Below are 19,513 nucleotides of genomic sequence, written 5' to 3' on the forward strand. Positions count from 1 at the left end.
CTGTAAGGTATTTTCCATCCTGATTTTACAGAGGTGATTCTTTCACTTTTTCTTTAATTAAAATTCTTCTTTTAAGAACTTGATTGCTTTTTCATTGTTCTTAAGGTCGAAGGGTTTGGGTCTGTGTTCACCTGTGCAAATTGGTGAGGATTTTTATCAAGCCTTCCCCAGGAAAGGGGGTGTAGGGCTTGGGGGGATTTAAGAGGGAAAGACGTTTCCAAGTGGGCTCTTTCCCTGTTGTATTTGTTAGACGCTTGGTGGTGGCAGCAAAAAAGTCCAAGGACAAAAGGTAGAATACTTTGTACCTTGGGGAAGTTTTAACCTTAGCTGGTAAAAATAAGCTTAGGGGATTTTTCATGCAGGTCCCCACATCTGTACCCTAGAGTTCAGAGTGGGGAAGGAACCTTGACACCCAGTATGGCCGTTCTTATGTTCTTTTCCCTCTGAATACTTTAGCTTTGTCTAAATAGTAAGAGAGAACTTTTTAGCATTCAAACAATGTAACTTTAATTCACTCCTATGAGTGTGAAGTTTTGGAAAGAGTATTGGCAGGTTAATACATTGATTAATAAGAAAATCAGAAATTACTTGCTAAAAAAATGTGGTTATTTATCTTTATAAAAAATTGTAAATGGAGGGTCTGCCATCAAGGCATAAAATTCACTGATTCTTTTAGCCGATGTACCTGCTATAATAAGGGCTGTTTTAATGGAAAGATGAAATAAATACCAAGTTGATAACAGTTTAAATGTTAACACTTGGTTTAAGTCCCATGGAGAAACTGGTGGGTAAAGATTCAATCGACCCTTAAAAATCTTTTGACAATATAACAAGAAAAAATTGATTTTACCATCCACAGGATTATGAAAAGCTGCTACTGCATCTAAATGCATTCTAAACTATGAGATGGATAACCCCTTATTTGTTAGGAAAAACAAGTACTCTAAAATACACTAAATAGGAGCAAATACTGGATCAAAATCCTTATCTGATACCCACAGTAGAAATCTCCATTTTAGATCATAACATATTCTAGTAGATTGTTTTCAAGAATTAAGCAGTACCTAAGAACATAAGAATGGCCATACTGGGTCAGACCAAAGGTCCATCTAGCCCCGTATCCTGTCTTCTGACACTGGCCAATGCCAGGTGCTTCAGAGGGAATGAACAGAACAGGTAATAATCAAGTGATCCATTCCTTATCGCCCATTCCCAGCTTCTGGCAAACAGAGGCTAAGGACACCTTCCATGCCCATCCTGGCAGATGGCCATTGGTGGACCTATCCTCCATGAACTTATCTACTTCTTTTTTGAACCCTGTTATAGTCTTGGCCTTCAGAACATTCTCTGGCAAGGAGTTTCACAGATGCATTGTATGAAAAAATACTTCCTTTTGTTTGTTTTAAACCTGCTGCTTATTAATTTCATTAGGTGACCCCTTGTTCTTGTGTTATTAGAAGGAGTAAATAACACTTCCTTATTTACTTTCTCCACACCAGTCATGATTTTATAGACCTCTATCATATCCCCCTTAGTCATCTCTTTTCCAAGCTGAAAAGTCCCAGTCTTATTATTCGTTCCTCATATGGAAGCCGTTCCATACCCCTAATAATGTTTGTTGCCCTTTTCCGAACCTTTTCCAATTCTAATAAATCTTTTTTGAGTTGGGGCAACCACATCTGTACACCCATACTCAAGTTGTGGGTGTACAATGGATTTATATAGAGGCAATATGATATTTTCTGTCTTATTATCTATCCCTTTCTTAATGATTCCCAACATTCTGTTTGCTTTTTTGATTGCCGCTGCACACTGAGTGGATGTTTTCAGAGAACTGTCCACAATGACTCCAAGATCTCTTTCTTGAGTGGTAACAGCTAATTTAGACCCCATCATTTTATATGTATAGTTGAGATTATGTTTTCCAATGTGCAGTACTTTGCATTTATCAACACTGAATTTCATCTGCCATTTTGTTGCATCTCAAGAGAGAAAGAGTTCTCAAAATTTGTCAAAATCCTGTTCCGAATGCCATGAGATGTAGTGACTGAGGGTCTGGATGGTGTACTCTTCCCATTTTTATGACAGCAGATATGGCAATACAGGTAAGTGTTTGAATTTCCTTTTGTAGAGGAGAAACTAGTTCATGTACCATCGCTGTCTTGGTTATGCTGGAGCAACGAGTATCATTTTGGCTGAGTCCTGTCTGATCTTTTTTACCACCTTAAACAATAATGGAAAAGGCAGGAAAGTATACATCAAATCTGTCCCCCAACTGATGAGAAACATATCCATCAATGACTGAGTGTCTATCTCTTCTATCAAACAAAAGTGACGGCATTTGCTATTGAGGCTGATGGCAGAGATTGACATTTGGAAATCGCCAAATATTGACAAGTTCTTAAATCGCTGATTCCTCTAGAGACCATTTGTGAACCTTAGAAGAGTCTCTGCTTAGTTGGTTTGACAGTTTATTGTTAGATCCTGCTACATGCAACACAATTGGATAAATTTCATGACATATACACCGGTTCCATAGTTTTATTGCTTATCGGCAAAGTTGTGATGGATGGGCACCTCCTTGTTTGTTTACAGAATACGCTTCTGACACATTGCTGATGGCAACTTGCAACACAGAATCTTGAATCTGAGGGAGTAAGGATTTGAGTGCTAAATGGATAGCCTTTAATTCCAAAACATTGATGTCAATTTGCAATTCTTGCAGATTCCAGAAACCCCCTGTTAATAATTTGTTGAAATGTGCCCCCAAACTATCTTGGAAGCATCCATTGTAATTATTGCTGAAGGAGGTGGGGGGGTTGAACATCACTCCCTTCAGTACATTCCTGGGCTTCATCCACCATAGAAAAGTATTCCAAACTTTCTTTGGATTCTAAGCATCATGCACATGCTGTGCACTGTGAGAATGAAATTTCTTGAAACCCAGAGGTCTCATTCTGAATCCTGTGTAAGGTGTAACAAGACCCAGAAGGTCACAAGACCCAGAAGGAGGATGAGGAAGAACAGTACTTCTTGTGGTGATTTCTGGAGTAAGCTGGATTTCAGTTTTTGGAATTTTTTCTCTGGGAGGTAAGCTCTCATTACTGTGGAGTTGACAACTACTGCTAAGAAAAGAAATTGTTTACATTGGGCGCAATATAATTTTTTCTTGTTTGTCAGAAAATCTAATTTTTGGAATAGAGAATATGTGAAGAGAATGACTTTGTTCAACTCGACTTTGGAATGAGCTTTCAGAAGCCAGTCACTGAAATATGAGAACACAAAAATGCATTGTCTGTTCAGAAAGGCTGCTATTACAGAAAAGCATTTTGTAAAACCCCAAGGAAGAGTAGAAAGGCCACATGGGAAAACCTTGTCCCAGGGTTAAATGAAGGTAGTTTCTGTGAGATGGTTGAATGGAAATGTGGATGTAAGTATCTTTTAAATAGAGAGCAGCAAGCTAATCTAGAGCAGAAAGAGAGAGGATGACTGAACTAAGAGTCAGCATCCTAAAGTGAAAATTCCTGATGTATTTGTTAAATTTTCTAAGATCTGGGATTGGTCAGAAACCTGCATCCATCTAGGAACCAGAAAATAACAGGAATAAAACCCTTGATTCCTGAGATCTTCCAGGACTTCCTCTATTGTTCTCTGTAGTAGCAGAAAATGGATTTCTGCTCTGAGAATTCTCTTGTGAGAGGTGTCCATGAAAAGGGAAGGCAAGGAAGAGTGGAATGGTCTTGAATGGTATGGTGTAACCCTCCTTTCCAAAATCCATCTGTCCATAGTGATGTTTTGCCATGTATTGTAAAAATCAGACAGACAGTCTCCACACGTCATGAGCATCTAAGGTTCGTATGTAGCTCTTGGTTGTAACATCAAACCTAGGGTGACCAGATGTCCCAATTTTATAGGGACAGTCCCGATTTTTGGGTATTTTTCTTATATAGGCTCCTATCACCGCACCCGCATCACGATATTTCACATTTGCTCTTTGGTCACCCTAATCAAATCTGAGGCCTAATATTAGGCAAAAAGAAGTCATAGAAAAGTACTTCAGTCTCATCTAGAGTTTGGAGAATCTTTTCCTATATTGAGACTGAGAAGGAGGAGGATGCTTTTGCTGTTGTTGATAAAGATGTTTTCTTTGAGAGTAATAAGAAGACTATGAAAATGTAACATTGCCTCTGGTATCTGAATGAGGATGCAGGAGTTCTCTGTCTGAAAAAGACTTAAAGGTTTCTAGATATCTTGCCATAGATCTAGTTTATTTAATCTTTTCCAACACCTCATCTGTTTTAGAACTGAACAGACTGTCTCTCTCAAACAGAAGATCCTTAATCTTTGACTTTGTCTCAGAGGAAAGAGAAGAGGTCCATAAAAGGAAGATGTAGGATTCATACAAGATTCATGCGCTTGGCAACATTCAGGGCACACCCGGAGTGTTGTATAGGACCTGTGCACACACAGCTCCTTTCAAGGGCATCAACCTTGGAATCTCGCCCAGATGACATGAACCGTGGGAAGCCTCCCAGGACTGGGCTCAAGGCCCGAGAGCAAGGAATGCGGTAGATAGAAACTGGGAAATAAAAATGTTAAACAAAGCCAGTGTATTCCTTTTATCTGTTGGAGAATGTAATGCGCGGGGGGAGAGAAAGAATAAAGGGGAAGGTGGAAAGCTGACAGGCAGAAGCCCGTTAGCAGACCAGCTTGCTTGCTTGCTTAAAGCTCTGTGCTGTCTTGTCATTGAACCGCAACAACTGGCGCCCAAACGTGGGGCCCTCAGCACTCACCTCGCCCGGCAAGGGTTTCAGACGCGTCACTCATCCGCTTCGCGGATCCCGGTGAGTATTTTTCATTGTGGTAAGTATGGGAAGCTCCCTCTCTGCTTTGCAAGTGCAACACCACAGTGAACTACAGTATTTGCTGCGTAAGGCTCAGCATGATTGCCCCACTCGAGAACTCACTCTCCTGCTACAGGAGGTGAGTGCCCAGTGCCTGTGGTACCCTGAAGCTGGAACCCTTAAGCTAGCGGACTGGGAGCGGTTGGGCCAGACATTGCACAAAGAGCCTCGGGCGCCTGTGCAGGGTCTACATGCCTGGCACCTCTGCCGCGACGCGATACAGCGTGTCGCCTCGGACAGGCCCTCCCTCGCGAGGCTGGTGCTCTCGGCACTCCCGTCTGCTCCTGCAGCCATCCCCCCTCCTGGCGATGCGACACAGCGTGTCTTCTCGGAAAGGCCCTCTCCCGCGCCAACAGAAGGGCTGCCGATTCCGCCACCCCCTTTCGTTCCTGCAACCATCCCTCCCCCTGCTTCGCCCCCAGTGCCTCTATTACCACCGCCTCCCTGGCCTTCCCCACCGGAGCCGGTGTTTGATCACCCTCCCCCCATGGGGCCCCATGCTCTGGGGCCCCCCGGGGGGTCGTCCGCGTCTGCTCAGCGGCTTTCACTGGTGCAACAAATGGTTCACGCAGCGAAGACTCGCTCAGATCTTACAGCAGAGGTGCTGGCTGAGCTGGTCTCAGTTTGTCCGGTGACCTGGCAGGATGATGGCCAGGGCAACCAGGTTGCAAACTAGGTCAGTTTGCCCTACTCGGTGATCAGAGACGTAAAGAAAGAGATTCGCGAGTTCGGCCTCACTAGCACGTATGTAACTGGTCTCATTGAAGGGCTAGGTACTGGGTACACCCTGATCCCTGAAGATTGGAAGGCGCTGTTGCGCATGATGCTGACGCCCAGTCAGTATGTTATTTGGCTTAGTGAGTATCGGCAGATGGCGGAACGCCAAGCCCAGATATATAGAGAGCAAGGTGTCATTTATGAGCAGTTGGCAGGGGAGGGCCAGTTTGCTACTGTCCATCTGCAGTCTCAGCTCCCTCAGGCCATCTTCCCCATTATTTCCACCTGCGCCCAGCATGCTTTCCGGAAGGTCCCGGATTCAGGCAAGCCTACCAAAAGCTTTGCCAGTATCCGTCAGGGTGCATCAGAGTCCTTTATGGATTTTACCAACAGGTTGCGGGAGGCTATCCTCCGACAGGTGGATAACCTGCGGCAGCTCAGGAGATCCTGTTAAAAATGGCGGTTGAAAATGCAAACGACGATTGTCGCCGTGCTCTCCAGGCGGCACAAGCCTCTGGGATTCTAGAGCTGTCAGACATGCTGCGGGCGTGCCAAAACATCAGAACTCAAGCACATAAAGCTGGGGTTATGGGCGCCGCCCTGCGGAAAAGCGGGAAGGAGGGGAAGCGTTGTTACCGCTGTGGTAAGGAGGGTCACTTTCAGCGGGAGTGCTGCTCATCGACAGCGCCCGCCCGCCCCTCAAAGAAGTGCCCCAAGTGTCGGAAGGGCTATCACTAGGCTAATCAGTGTCGTAGCGGGTCGGGAAAGCGCACGACAGGTCCCCCCCGAACCCAGGGCCAAATGGGGGTGTTTCCCACTAGACAACTGTTCCTCTGCTTTAAAATCCATAGACTCCATGAGGTCGGCGACTGCCGGAAGTGCAGGGCTTGATTTGATTATGCAGGAGGACGCTGATTTTCAGTTGCCGGGGGAGGTTTGCGCCATACCTACCCAGATGATGGGACCTCTCCCTGCTGGATTTGTGGGTCTGGTTCTCCCTCGCTCACACACTGGGAAACAGGGTTTTTTTGTCATCCCAGGGGTCATTGACGCCGATTACAACGGCGTTATTAAGGTTCAGGTATGGACCCATCTTCCACAGTCGCTCCCACGTGGACGGTCAATTGCGCAATTGATTTTAGTCCCCTATCAGGTGCCAGCCACAGAGGATCGAGCCCGGGGGCAGGAACGGCTTTGGATCGACGCTGTCCCAGTTGCCATCTCACAACACGTCCTCTCCACTTGTTGCTCTAACAATGTCGGTCCGCCCCTCGAAACCTCAGTTAACACTTCTCTTAAATAATGTTCCTTTTACAGGGCTGGTGGACACTGGAGCTGACGTTACGGTGATTCGTGATCCGGAGTGGCCGGTCGGTTGGCCAACAGTTCCTTCTAAAGAGTTGTGGGGGATCGGGGGGTAGCAAACCCGGGCGCCAAAGTTTGTCTTGGGTCACGGTCTCTAAACCAGGAGGCTGTGCCCTTGCTACAATCTGCCCTTTTGTACTCCCTGTCTACCTCAATATTTGGGGCTGTGACTTACTTGTAAAGCTGGACACCACCCTCAATATTAATATATAATGGCCCAAAATCCTCCCTCACCCACCTTGCCATCCGCATTACCATTAGTATGGCAATCCTTAGAGCCCGTATGGATTGACCCCTCCCCCTAGAAAAGCTGAAAGCGCTTCATTCACTTGTATAACAATATTTGCATGCACAGTGCTTGGAGAGCTTTACTAGTCCTTGGAACTAGCTGCTGTTATTTTGGCCTTTCAACTTTTTGCTGATTGTCCCTTTAATTTGATCGTGGACACGCATTATGTTTATCAGGTAATTGATCATTTACCCCTTGCCCTTATTACCCCTCAGGTCGATGCGGACCTTCTTTGCCTGTTTTTGTTCTTACAGTATCTCCTCACCACTCGTAATTTCCCTTATTTTGTTGCTCATATTCGCAGTCATACCCCTCTGCCTGGGCTACTTACTGAAAGCAATGCGCGCACTGATCACGCGTTACGTGGTCAGGTAAATTCCCTTTTTTCTGATCCCATTGAAAGCCATGCCTTTTTTTTAATCAGTCTGCCTCTGTTTTGGCCCGACAGTTTCACATTCCTGATGATCATGCACGTTCTATTGTTCGTTCCTGCCCCCACTGTGCCGCTGCTGCCCCTACCTTTTCTTATGCCGTTAACCCCAGAGGTACCGCAGCGAATCAGCTGTGGCAAATGGATGTTACTCACGTGCCACAATTCCGTCCCTATTCGTTTTTACATGTTTCCATTGATACCTGTTCAGGATTCCTCTGGGCGACCCCACAGCGTGGGGAAGCCACTCCCAAAGTTATTCACCATTTGCTAGCCTGTTTTGCTGTTATGGGTCGCCCGAGCCAGATAAAAACGGATAATGCCCCAGCCTATTGCTCCACAGCCCTCTCCACTTTTTGTACCCGATGGGACGTCAGTCTAAAACACGGGATCCCTTATAATTCCACAGGCCAAGCTATTGTTGAACGTGCAAATTGCACACTAAAAACCTTGCTCGACAAACAACTAAAACAAGGGGAGCTGCGTCTCCGAACCTTAAGAGACATTCAGCAACAATTGCATATCCTTTTGTTTACATTAAATAACTTAACGCTGAACGCAGATCAGCAGACCCCCATGGATCGGCATTTTCATAAGTCCGAGGTACTGGAAAGACCGCGTGTCTATTACCGTCAGCTGCCCAATCTACAATGGCTGGGCCCAGTACCTCTAATCACTTGGGGTTGGAGATATGCTGCTGTGTCTCTCCCTGCAGGACCGTTGTGGGTTCCGGCCCGGTGTGTGCGACCGGCACTGAAACAGCATGGCGTGTCACCAGGGGCTGTCGAACCCCATACCGGAGTTTCAGCTGACCTTGGAGGAGAACGCGGTGCCTCCCGGGTCAACAACGGCGGGACGGAAACGGAGGAAGCGTAGCGTCCCAAGCCAGCCCGTGACATGGGGAGCAGTAAAAGCATTGGTCGCCGCGGCTCAATGAAGACAGGCAGCAAACCAACAGCCAGAGACTTCTGAGACTTTGTTTGTGGCAATTCTCGCCCAAATTACTGCTAATTCTGTATTGATTGTATGCCTTTTGTGCCTGATATTTCCTGTGGTGGTTTGCTCAGGAGCACTTTCTCCATTACGGGCCCGAATGACATATAACCTATGGGAAAGATTGGCTTCAATAGCAAATGTTACCCACTTTTGTTTATTTGATTTTGTAGCAGCTGAAGAATTGTTAGGTACGTGCCTTATTCCAGTATGTCATCACCCTGAGGAAACTGGAAATGAGATGATGCTCGCTGCTTACGTGAACCTCTCTTCCCAGTATTCTAGCATGGCTAATTGGGGCCCGGCCAATTACACTTTACCTTTTTAAGCTCATTTTTTGCTGTTGCTGTGTGCAATGTATTTCCTTTTTGTTAAGGCTTTGTCGAGAACCGCCCTGGCAGGCTCCACGAGTTATGACCTCATCTGTCTGGGAGTTAATTGGCTTGCAAAAGCGAATTGATGGCTACCATGAGATGGCCGAGCACAAATAAACAAAAAAGGAGGGGATGTAGGATTCATACAAGGTTCATGCGCTTGACAACATTCAGGGCACACCCGGAGTGTTGTATAGGACCTGTGCACACACAGCTCCTTTCAAGGGCATCAACCTTGGAATCTCGCCCAGATGACATGAACCGTGGGAAGCCTCCCAGGACTGGGCTCAAGGCCCGAGAGCAAGGAATGCAGTAGACAGAAAGTGGTAAATAAGAATGTTAAACAAAGCCAGTGTATTCCTTTTATCTGTTGGAGAATGTAATGCGCGGGGGGAGAGAAAGAATAAAGGGGAAGGTGGAAAGCTGACAGGCAGAAGCCCGTTAGCAGACCAGCTTGGTTGCTTGCTTAAAGCTCTGTGCTGTCTTGTCATTGAACCGCAACAGGAAGTTACCTTGTGCAGTAATGATGGTTCTTCGAGATGTGTGCCCCTATGGGTGCACCATTGTAGGTATGTCTGCATCCCTGTGCGTTTGAAGCTGAGTTTCCAGTAATCACATAGTGTTCCGCGAAAGAATGATCAGATGCCCAAGTCGCTACCCTACAGGTTTACGAGATAGGAACATTCTTGAGGAAGGTAACAGAGGTGGAAACCACTTCATCAAGTGTGTGCAGATTCCATATGGAGGTAACACACTGAGAGCATGATAGCAGTAGCAAGTACCGTTTGAGAACCATTTGGAGAGTCTTTGCGCTGATATTGCTATGCCTTTTGACCTTTCCTCAATGGAGGAGAAAAGCTTAGGTGCTTTCCTAAAGGCCTTCGTCCTGTTCAGAAAAAAGGCTAAGGGCTTGTCTTCACTACCAGGGTAAGTCGACCTATGTTACACTACTCCAACTACATGAATAACATAGCTGGAGTTGACGTAGCTTAGGTCGACTTCCCCCAGTGTTTTCACTGCGCTGCGTTGATGGGAGACACTTTCCTGTTGACTTACCTTAATCTTCTCGGGGAGCTGGAGTACCAGGGTCAACCAGAATGCGCTCTGTGGTCGATTTAGCTGGTCTTCACTAGACCTGCTAAATCAACCTCTCCTGCATCAATTGAAGCAGCGTTGATCTCCCTGTAGTGAAGACCAGCCCTAAGGTTCTCCTAGTAACTAGCAGATGCAGTATAGCCTCCCTATTATCACAGTGAGGCTTAGGAGAAAAGGTCAGTAGGTGAATCGGGTGGTTTATGTGAAAAGACAAGGTCATCTTGGAGATGAACTTTGGATGTGGCTTAAGAGTAACCTTTTCTTTAAAGAATACTGTGAAGGGGGCAGGGGGTGTGCCATTAGTGCTGCCATCTCCCCTATTCTCCTCGCCAGGTGATGGCCGCCAAAAATGCCATCTTCATCGACAGGTATGGAAGCAAACAAGAGGTCATAGATTCAACAGGTGGTCTAGTCAGGCTCTTTAAAAATAGATTTAGGTCCCATGTTGGAGTGGAATGTCTGGGTTGGGAACAGAGATTGCCCACGAGGAATCTCTTTGTACTTGGGTGGGTGAAAACTGTATATCCTCCAGTTTGCTGATGGAAAGCCATTATGGTGGCAATGCGTACTTTGGGTGCACTGAGGGATAGCTCTGACATCTTGAGATCCTGCATGTAGTCCAACACCATGGGGAGAGTGGTAGATGCCGTGGTAATTTGCCTGGAATTGCACCAAACCTGAAACATAGTCCACTTCAGCAGGTAAATGCGTCAGGTAGCTGGTTTTCTACTGTGTAGTAGCACTTCCTATACCTCCTCGGAGCAGCAGATCTCTATGTGTTGGAACCATGAAGGAATCAAGTTTTGAGACAGAGGATCCGCAGGTTGGGATGGAGAGTTTATCCTTTGTTCTGTGAAAGGAGGTAAGGGGTGGGCTGAAGAGGGACTGGGGGACATGTTGCCAGGGTACACGTGGGTAACGTGTCTGTCTCGGCCTGTTGGGAGCAATCAGAATGACGTTTGCTTTTTCTCTTTTTATTTTTATCAGGACCTTGAACAGTAGAGGGAATGGGAGAAAGGCTCTTGTCCCATGGGAGAAGGAGAGCATCCCCTTATGAGTGTTTCCCGAGGCTGGCTCTGGAGCAATAGCGTGGGCATTTCCTGTTCAGGTAAGTAGCGAACAAGTCTATCATCGGGGTCCCCATTGATAGAATATGCTGTTGGGGTCATTTCCCACTCATGGTCATGTAAGAACTTGCAATTGAGACTGTTTGCTGTTATGTTCTGCACTACCAGTAGATAAGCTGCTGATATTAAAACATTGTGGCGAATGCACCAGTTCCACAGCTTTAGCGCTTCTGTGCATAGGGAAGATGATCTTGCCCCCCTTGACGATTTATGTAATACATGCACGCTATGTTGTCTGTCATAATTTTTGTGTGCATATTTCTGATCAGTGGAAGAAAGTGAGCACAAGTATTTCTGACTCCGAGTTCGAGGAGGTTGATGTGGAGAGTTGTCTCCATGGGCGACCACTTGCCCTGAGTCTTGAAGTTGTTGAGATGCACTCCCCAGCCAATTAGGGATACAATGTTGGGGAAGATGTGTGAACAGGACCTCCATACAGACATTTGTTGGGTCTTTCCACCAATCCAGGGAGTGTTTGACCCTGGAGGGCATTGAAAGAGGTTTGTCTTTGTTTGGTCTGTAAACAGATCTGAACCATGCCTGAAGACACCTCATGTATAGTCTGGCATAAGATAGTATAAATGTGCTTGCTGCCATATGTCCCAGAAGCTGGAAGCAATGTCTGGCTGACGTTTGTGGGCTGGCTTGAATTGTCTTTATGAGCGTGGGCAGTCTGTGAAATCTGTGTTATGAGAGGAGTGCTTTTGCTTGCAGTGAGTCGAGATTGGCTCCGATAAACTCCAAACACTGTACCAGAGTTAAGGTTGATTTTTGGACATTGATTTGTAGGCCCAGCTTCGTGAATATGTCCATAGCTCCATGGGTGACCCCTAGGGCATCTTTGAAGGAGCAGATCCTGAGGAGACAGTCATCCAAGTATGGGTAAATTATAATCACCAGGGTGTGTAGATAAGCCAATACTACAGAGAGGACCTTGGAGAACATTCTGGGAGCTGATGAGAAGCTGAAAGGAAGTACTCTGTGATGATAATAGTCCTGACTAGGGTAAACCAGAGGAATTATCTTAGGGATGATATAATGGATTTGTGGAAATACGCATTCTGGAGATCAAGGGCTGAGAACCAATTTCCCTGTTCCAGAGATAGAATAATCTCTGCTAGCATGACCATCCTGAGTTTTTCTGCCTTCATATATTTGTTCAGTGCTCTGAGGCCCAGTATGGGTCTCCAACCTCCTTTTTTCTTGGGGATCAGGAAAAATCGGGAATAAAAACCTTTTGCCTCTGAGATGTACTGGAACAGGTTCTACAGCTTCCAGGCATAGGAGGTGATCTATTTCCTGTCTTAACAGTCTCTCATGAGAAAGGTCCCTGAAGAGGGATGGGGAGGGAGGTGAAATGGTTAAAGTATCCTTTGGAGACAATCTCCAAAACATTTGTCGGTAGATATGTGTTCCCAATTTTGAAGAAACAGAGCAAGACAGCATCCAAAGGGATGTGGAAGGTCTGAAAGTTGCAGCTAATGCTGTAGGAAGTGACCTCTCAGAGTCTTGTCCAAGGCATCAAAACTGGTGCTTCGAGGTAGAAGGTTTTGATGCTGAAGATTGAGGGGCTGATGGTTTACACCTCTGAAATTTAGACTTCTTTTGCTGTGACTCATAGTAGCACTGTGGAGGGGACTGGGGATGACGTCATTTGTGGAAATACTGAGGACTAAATTTCCGTTTCTGACCCAGTGTGTAGATCCCCAGTGACCATAGTGAGGCCCTACAATTTTGAGAATGTGGAGTGATGCATCAGTCTTAACTGCAAACAATTTTGTGCCTTCAAAAGAGAGATCTTCTACTATCGTCTAAACCTTCTTTGGGAACTCCAAAAGGTATAACCATAATGTCCATTGCATCACAACCACTGTTGATACCAAGCAGGCCATTGTAACCACAGCACCTAATGCAGTCTAGAGTGCTGTTCTTGCCACTAACTGCCCCTCATATACAATAGCCTGAAACTGTTCTCATTGTGGTTCTGGCAGGTGGTCAATAAAAACGTTAAATTTGGTGTAGTTCTTGTGGTCACATTTTGCCATTAAGGCTGGTAATTTGCAATTCTGAATTGCAACGTCGATGAAGAATAGGCCTTCCTTCCAAACAAGTCAAGCCTTTTCCAGTCCCTATCATAAGAGGTAGATTTTGTATGATGTTGGCGGACACGAGAGTTCACTGTATCCCCCCATCAGGAGTAGTTTCAACTTTAGTTCCTGGCTTTTTTGGGATCTGGCTTTTAGCTGCCAGCAAAAAGTACACTTTTGTGGAATGTGGGCCTCTCCAAGGCACCGCACACAGAGGGAATGTCTGTCTGTAACCACTACAGCTTCCCTGCAGGAGAGGTGCCTCTTTAACCCAGGGGAACCAGGCATGTCCCTTACTGGGGACAAACCCTCGGGAAGAGAAGGGGATAAAATAAAAAACTAGGGGGGTTATTTATTTATTTTTAAACAGGAAAGAAAAAACTAACAGAAACCCCATAACACTAAGAAGAAAAGGGTGAACGAAAACACTAAGGGAACATTTCTAAAGACCTAAAGTATCTGTGAACAGATTGCTAATTGGCGGTTGAGAAGGAACTAAGGGTGGTTCAACACTAATTCGCCTTAAAGCACACAGAACACAAGGGAGGGAAAGAGCGTGCACGGGCCGAACAGACATTGCTACCGAAGATCTCTGATCAGAAGCGCAGGGACACAGACACACCCACAGTGAAGCATCCATAGGGATACATCTCGAAGAAGAACCAAGCATGTCAGCAATGAGTTACAGAAAAGGCAACCAATCTAGGAGCAGCATCCGAAATGTCAAATGAAGCTCTAAGGGTGTCTGTCCACATTTTGACTCTCCTTGATAAGGGCATTGGCTAATTTACTATGTTCTTCTGGGAGATTATTTGTAAAAAAGTGAATTTTTGTCCCAGATATGAAATGTATATGTGACCATCATTGCCCGATCATCTTCTTTAAATATGAGAATTGCAAATGAAGAAAACAGCTTCCTTCCCAAAGAATCTAATCTTTTCCCCTCTAAGAAAAGGAGTACTTGTGGCACCTTAGAGACTAACCAATTTATTTTAGAATAAGCTTTCGTAAGCTACAGCTCACTTCATCGGATGCATTCAGTGGAAAATACAGTGAGGAGATTTATATACACACAGAACATGAACAAATGGGTGTTTATCATGCACACTGTAAGGAGAGTGATCACTTAAGATGAGCTATTATCAGCAGGAGAGTGGGGGGGGGGAAAGACAGCTGTGTTTAGTCACATGTCTTAATACTCCTTCTCACTGTCAAGTTTCAGTGAAGATAAAGATTGAAACCTAGCATGACTGAGCCCTTCTGTTCATATATTAGGACCTTGTTAAATCAACTTTAAAAAAATTAAACCACAAATGACCTTGATTATCACTACAAAAGATTTTCTCCCCCTCCCCCCCCCACTCTCCTGCTGGTAATAGCTCATCTTAAGTGATTGCTCTCCTTACATTGTATATGATAAACACCCATTTTTTCTTGTTCTGTGTGTATATAAATCTCCTCACTGTATTTTCCACTGAATGCATCCGATGAAGTGAGCTGTAGCTCACGAAAGCTTATGCTCAAATAAATTGGTTAGTCTCTAAGATGCCACAAGTACTCCTTTTCTTTTTGCGTATAGAGACTAACACGGCTACTACTCTGAAACCTTTTCCCTTCTCTGTCATTAGGGGCTTAGTGTAAATACCCAGATCTTGACCTCTATACTGTTGCTGCCAGTCCTAGGGAGTTAAGAGGAAGATGCACATGAAAGTATGAAAAACCCTCAGAGGATTTGGTACAGCTTGTCCACTTTCTTGGAAATAGGTTGGTTAGCTGGCTTGAGAGTCTGGAAGGCCCAGAGTCCATGGCTAGGACATCTGTATTGTGGGGTGACCCTGGAGCCACAAATCCTGGGAGCCCATCCCAGGACTTCAGGCTCCTGCCTATGTGGCTGGAAGCCTGGAAACCCTGAGAGCCCTGGATCAGGCTGAAGTTCTGAGGGCTTAAATGCTTCCTGCTGGAGAACTAGAAGCTGAGCCTTGGCTAGAGCCAGGGCTCCCAGGCTCCATGAAAGGGAATCTGGAAGCCCTCACATGATGGGGCTGATCTGGAGCCACATACCCTGGAAATGCAGGCTCCCCAGCACGTCCACCAGGTCAACTGGCAGGAAACCAGTCATGTTTCTGACAGAATCCTGCCTGAGAATCAATTAAAATTCATCAAATCTAAACCATTTTTACAAAACATTTCAGGTTTAATAAATACACAGTATTTAATAAATTCACAGTTTCATCAGAATTTCCAACCAGTCCTATTGCAAAGATAACCTTCCATCATAATTAACCATGAAATCCATTCTTCCTCTGAGCATGACTGACACCCAAACTTAGAATGCAAGCTGTTCAGGACAAGGACTTCTCTCGCATTATATGTTTGCAGCATGCTCAGTACAGTGGTGTCTCTGTCCTGCTCGAGAACAACAAAAACTAAATACTGCATTAGTGTAACTAAAACCTGTCTCATATATCCTGATAAGGGAGAACATGTAAGCAAAGCTTGAGTTAAGGATGCTGTCTTCAGCTCTTACCTGTGTGTGTCAGACCTTCATCTCCATGACTTGTACATAAACCCTCCTTTCTTATACCTCTGCTGCTTCTCCTCCCACTAGCAGGACATTCAGGGGTGCAGCAATACTTGTTGGGAAGCTGGTCTAAAATGTCCAAGTTAATAGTACAGTCTTTACTGGTTACCATTTGTGTCTTCTCATCTCCATTTGCATTCCTACTGTTGGATCTCCCCAGTTCACTTCCGTGACATTTGATAGTCTCATCAGTTAGTCCTGGACAGCCCCTCATGGGCTGCTCTTGAACTCTCAAATCTAAAGGGTGCTTTGTATCCAGCCAGGAGGGTTTCTGTTTATGGTACTTCTCTGTCACTTGGGAAGAGGACTGTAACCAAGATGGAGTTACACCTGTAGATTCAGATAATTTTCTTCCAGTTAGTTTTACCATTTGCTCACTCATAGTAAGCTCATCATCAGACTGAATGTACTCCACAACTGCTGATTCTGACACATCATTCTTGAGAGCCTTCGTAGACACAGGAGTTGATAACACCTTCAGATCTTCTTCTAATCTAGTCAATTTCTCTTTCCTAAAGTTGATGGAATTCATCATTTCCTCAGGGAGATTTTCTTCTAAGGAAGATTTCCAGTGTAATAAAGCCCAGTCTGGCTGTGGATATTTTAAGTACAGGTCCTCCTTATTGCCTGTGCTATTAGCTCCATTTGATTGTTTTCTTCCTTGTGTAGAATGTGCAGCAATCTCTTGTCTATTGTCTTTAAGGTTGATTGTAGTGCTGAAATCAGTGGTTAGATCTCCACAGCCTTTTTCTAACTGACCACTGAATACAAGGTTCTCATCAATATATAGTTTCACATTCTTTGCACCTATGTCAAGATCCTAAAGGAAATGAAATAGAAGCATGAAGATTTGTATTGCACTTCCCCAAGTATCAGATTTAACAGAATTGATATACTGACTCCAGAGTGAATAGGGAACATATTAATATAATGCAATGACAATCCATATAAAGATACAAAATATTTTTTAAATGTAGGTTCCAAGCAATCAGACTTTCATGGGGATCACTGTGGGGGTCCAGAGAAATAGAGTTTTCCCCTGCAGATTATGGGTCACCAGTATAGCCAGTCCACAGATGCTAAAATAGCCCATGAGCTGCTGCCCAGTAAACTTATAAATGGGAAGTTTTAGCTAGTAGATATGTGTAGTGGTGGACCCACTAGCCCAGCTACCACCCCAATCCCCATCTGCATTGTTGCAGGCAGAACTACCATAGAGTGGTATTCTGTCATATTTAAGTGAAACCACAACACTTCCACTAAAGTCAGCATCTTCCAAGCCTCTGAGGAGGGGAGAGAGAAGACTTGGCTTTAGAGATTACAGAGTTGTTCTTTTTATATGATTGTGTATGATTTATCTGGGGGAAAATATGACTGTCCTAAATTCCCTGTAAGAAGAAGCCAGTAAACTAAGGTTCCAAAATAGCTGTTGCTATTGTTTCAAATATAGTTTAATTTTCTCTTTGATCACTGGTGTAATTAGATGTTTTGCTGTGTGTGTGTGTTCTCCCTGTGTGCTGTCCCAGCTCTGTGCAGACAGCTGGCTCAGTAGACCTTGAGTGAACCACCCAATAACCACAAGATTGATTAAGGTACGAAGGGACCCAGCCAGGTTTATTGCTGACGAAGCACAGTCCTAGCTTCCCGGATCAATGTCTACAGTTACACTGCAATGTATGCCCATGACAATCGACGCAGCTCAGTCAGTGGCGGGACTTTCCACTGCCCCCCTAGGCTAGCCAAAGACACTCCCTCTGAGATGCTTCTTTATACAGCAATACAAGCAAGTTAAGTATTACCCCTGACATATCTGGGCGTCACCCACTGTCTTGTACCTGTTGGTTCAATCAAAACATCTCTATCCATCATGCTGTCATCCTGACCTAATCTTTAGGATGAGTCAGTGTGTTCCCGTTATCTTGGGGAATGTGCTGGTATCTGGGTGTTCTGGTACCATCCTTCTGGAATGTGTTTGCGTGTATTTTCTTATAACTAACACTACTTAGGAATGTATGTTTCTGCAATATTAGCCCTGTTATTGCCAGATTCTGTGAGCAAGGCCTGCCTCCAGTTCACAACCTGACTTTGCTTTATATTAGCAAAGCTTTGACCACCACTTTAGTCCAGGCCTCAGGCCTCATACCAGTCCTCTGATACAAGGGCTTAAGTTTCAAGACCTCTTCCTACTACAACTGGTACCCCAGAAACGTGTCTGATAGTTGTGCAGGGATCCAGAATGAGAGTTAGAAAATGGAACAAGTTTACTGAACAAGACTACTTTTATTATTGTAAGCATGGCATGCATCTTCATGATATCTGAATACCTTTTAAGGCTTAAGTTGAGGCATTCAAGATTTCAGTAAGAGAGCCCAAAAGTCCCGCTGTTTTCCCTGTTGCCTGCAACTTTACCAGTCAGCTAGGAAACCAAAATTCAGTTACTTGGAAAAGCCTCAGCCAAGAGGGCAAGTTTGATCTTAACTGTATTTCTGCTGGAAGTGAGTTCCAGAGGCATTGTCTGCTACCAAGAAAACTACCACTAGCATCTCCAACCTTCACCACTGGCTTGTGACATAAACTGCACAGTAGGTTGAGACACGGAGGCATCCTTTATGGTAATCTGGGCCTACATCATTTAGGGAGGCTGAACTGATTCATCTGATGGATGGCAGACTTTATACAGATGAAATTTACTCCTGGGGCAATTCTGTGGCCACTGCACAAGCACAGTATTAATGTCCCCTGCAGATTTTACTCTTTCCCTGCAGAATAATTGATTCATGTTCCCCTTCTAGGTAGCATTCCCAAGTGGGCACATCTGGTTTAGGCATCGGGAGCAGCCAAAGGAGAAATAAATCACCGCCTAGGGGTGTGGGGCTGGGCAGTGCATGCAAGACTCTGTCCCTCGCGCCTGCTATCTCGGTGCGCCCAGAGCCAGGGCATATTTAAGAGCTGTTCCAGATCATGGCCTAACTTCACTCCTAAGAATGTGCTGCCCACAGCAAAGAAAAACCTGCGGCTGGCCTGTGCTCATGGGGCTTGGGCTACAGGAGCTGTGTCACTGCTGTGTAGACTACCGGACTAGGGCTTGAGCCCAGGTTCTAGGACCCTGCGGGGGAGTGCACCCACTTCACAGGAGGGGTGTGTGTGTGTGGGCAGTGGAGGAGGATGGGTGGGGAAATTATGTGTACACACATGCAGGGGTGTGCAGGAGAGAGGGAAAACAGGTGTGCGCACACAGGGGAATGTAGAGAATGCAAGAGGGACTTGCAAGAGGCAGAAACTTGGTGAGATGACCAGGGAATACAGAAAAGTGCAAGAAGCAGGTGGAATTTGAAGACAGGGTGGAGGATGGAAAAAACTAGGGTGTACACTGTGGCTGTTTTAAACTGCTCTAACAAAACAAAGTAGTTGTAAACACAGTTTAACTGGCCAATATGTTCTGGCTTCTCATGCTGCTTCAGAGTAGCAGAAAGCAGCCAGAGCACATTGGTGCATCTGATCATCAAAAAGACAACATTTTGAAAAATGATTTATGGTTGCTATTTCAAATC

The 19,513-nt window shown here is 45.1% G+C and overlaps 1 protein-coding gene and 1 long non-coding RNA gene across 6 annotated transcripts in view; one reads left to right on the forward strand and one right to left on the reverse strand.

Moving 5' to 3' along the window:
• The window catches only part of KATNIP (katanin interacting protein), a 179,513-nt gene that overhangs the window by 58,460 nt on the left and 101,540 nt on the right, over positions 1-19,513 (reverse strand). For all 5 annotated transcript variants that reach the window (XM_084642115.1, XM_084642113.1, XM_084642117.1 and 2 more), the window contains one exon: positions 15,909-16,782. In XM_084642115.1, the coding sequence (XP_084498241.1) occupies positions 15,909-16,782 (874 nt within the window). The remainder of the gene's footprint in view (positions 1-15,908; positions 16,783-19,513) is intronic.
• Positions 4,449-7,609, forward strand: LOC311527781. Its single transcript, XR_014713443.1, has 3 exons — positions 4,449-4,844; positions 6,939-6,991; positions 7,580-7,609. It is a non-coding gene; the product is annotated as an uncharacterized lncRNA (long non-coding RNA).

The sequence above is a fragment of the Lepidochelys olivacea genome (genome assembly GCF_965140295.1).
Source record: "Lepidochelys olivacea isolate rLepOli2 genome assembly, chromosome: 10".
Taxonomy (NCBI): Eukaryota; Metazoa; Chordata; order Testudines; family Cheloniidae; genus Lepidochelys; species Lepidochelys olivacea.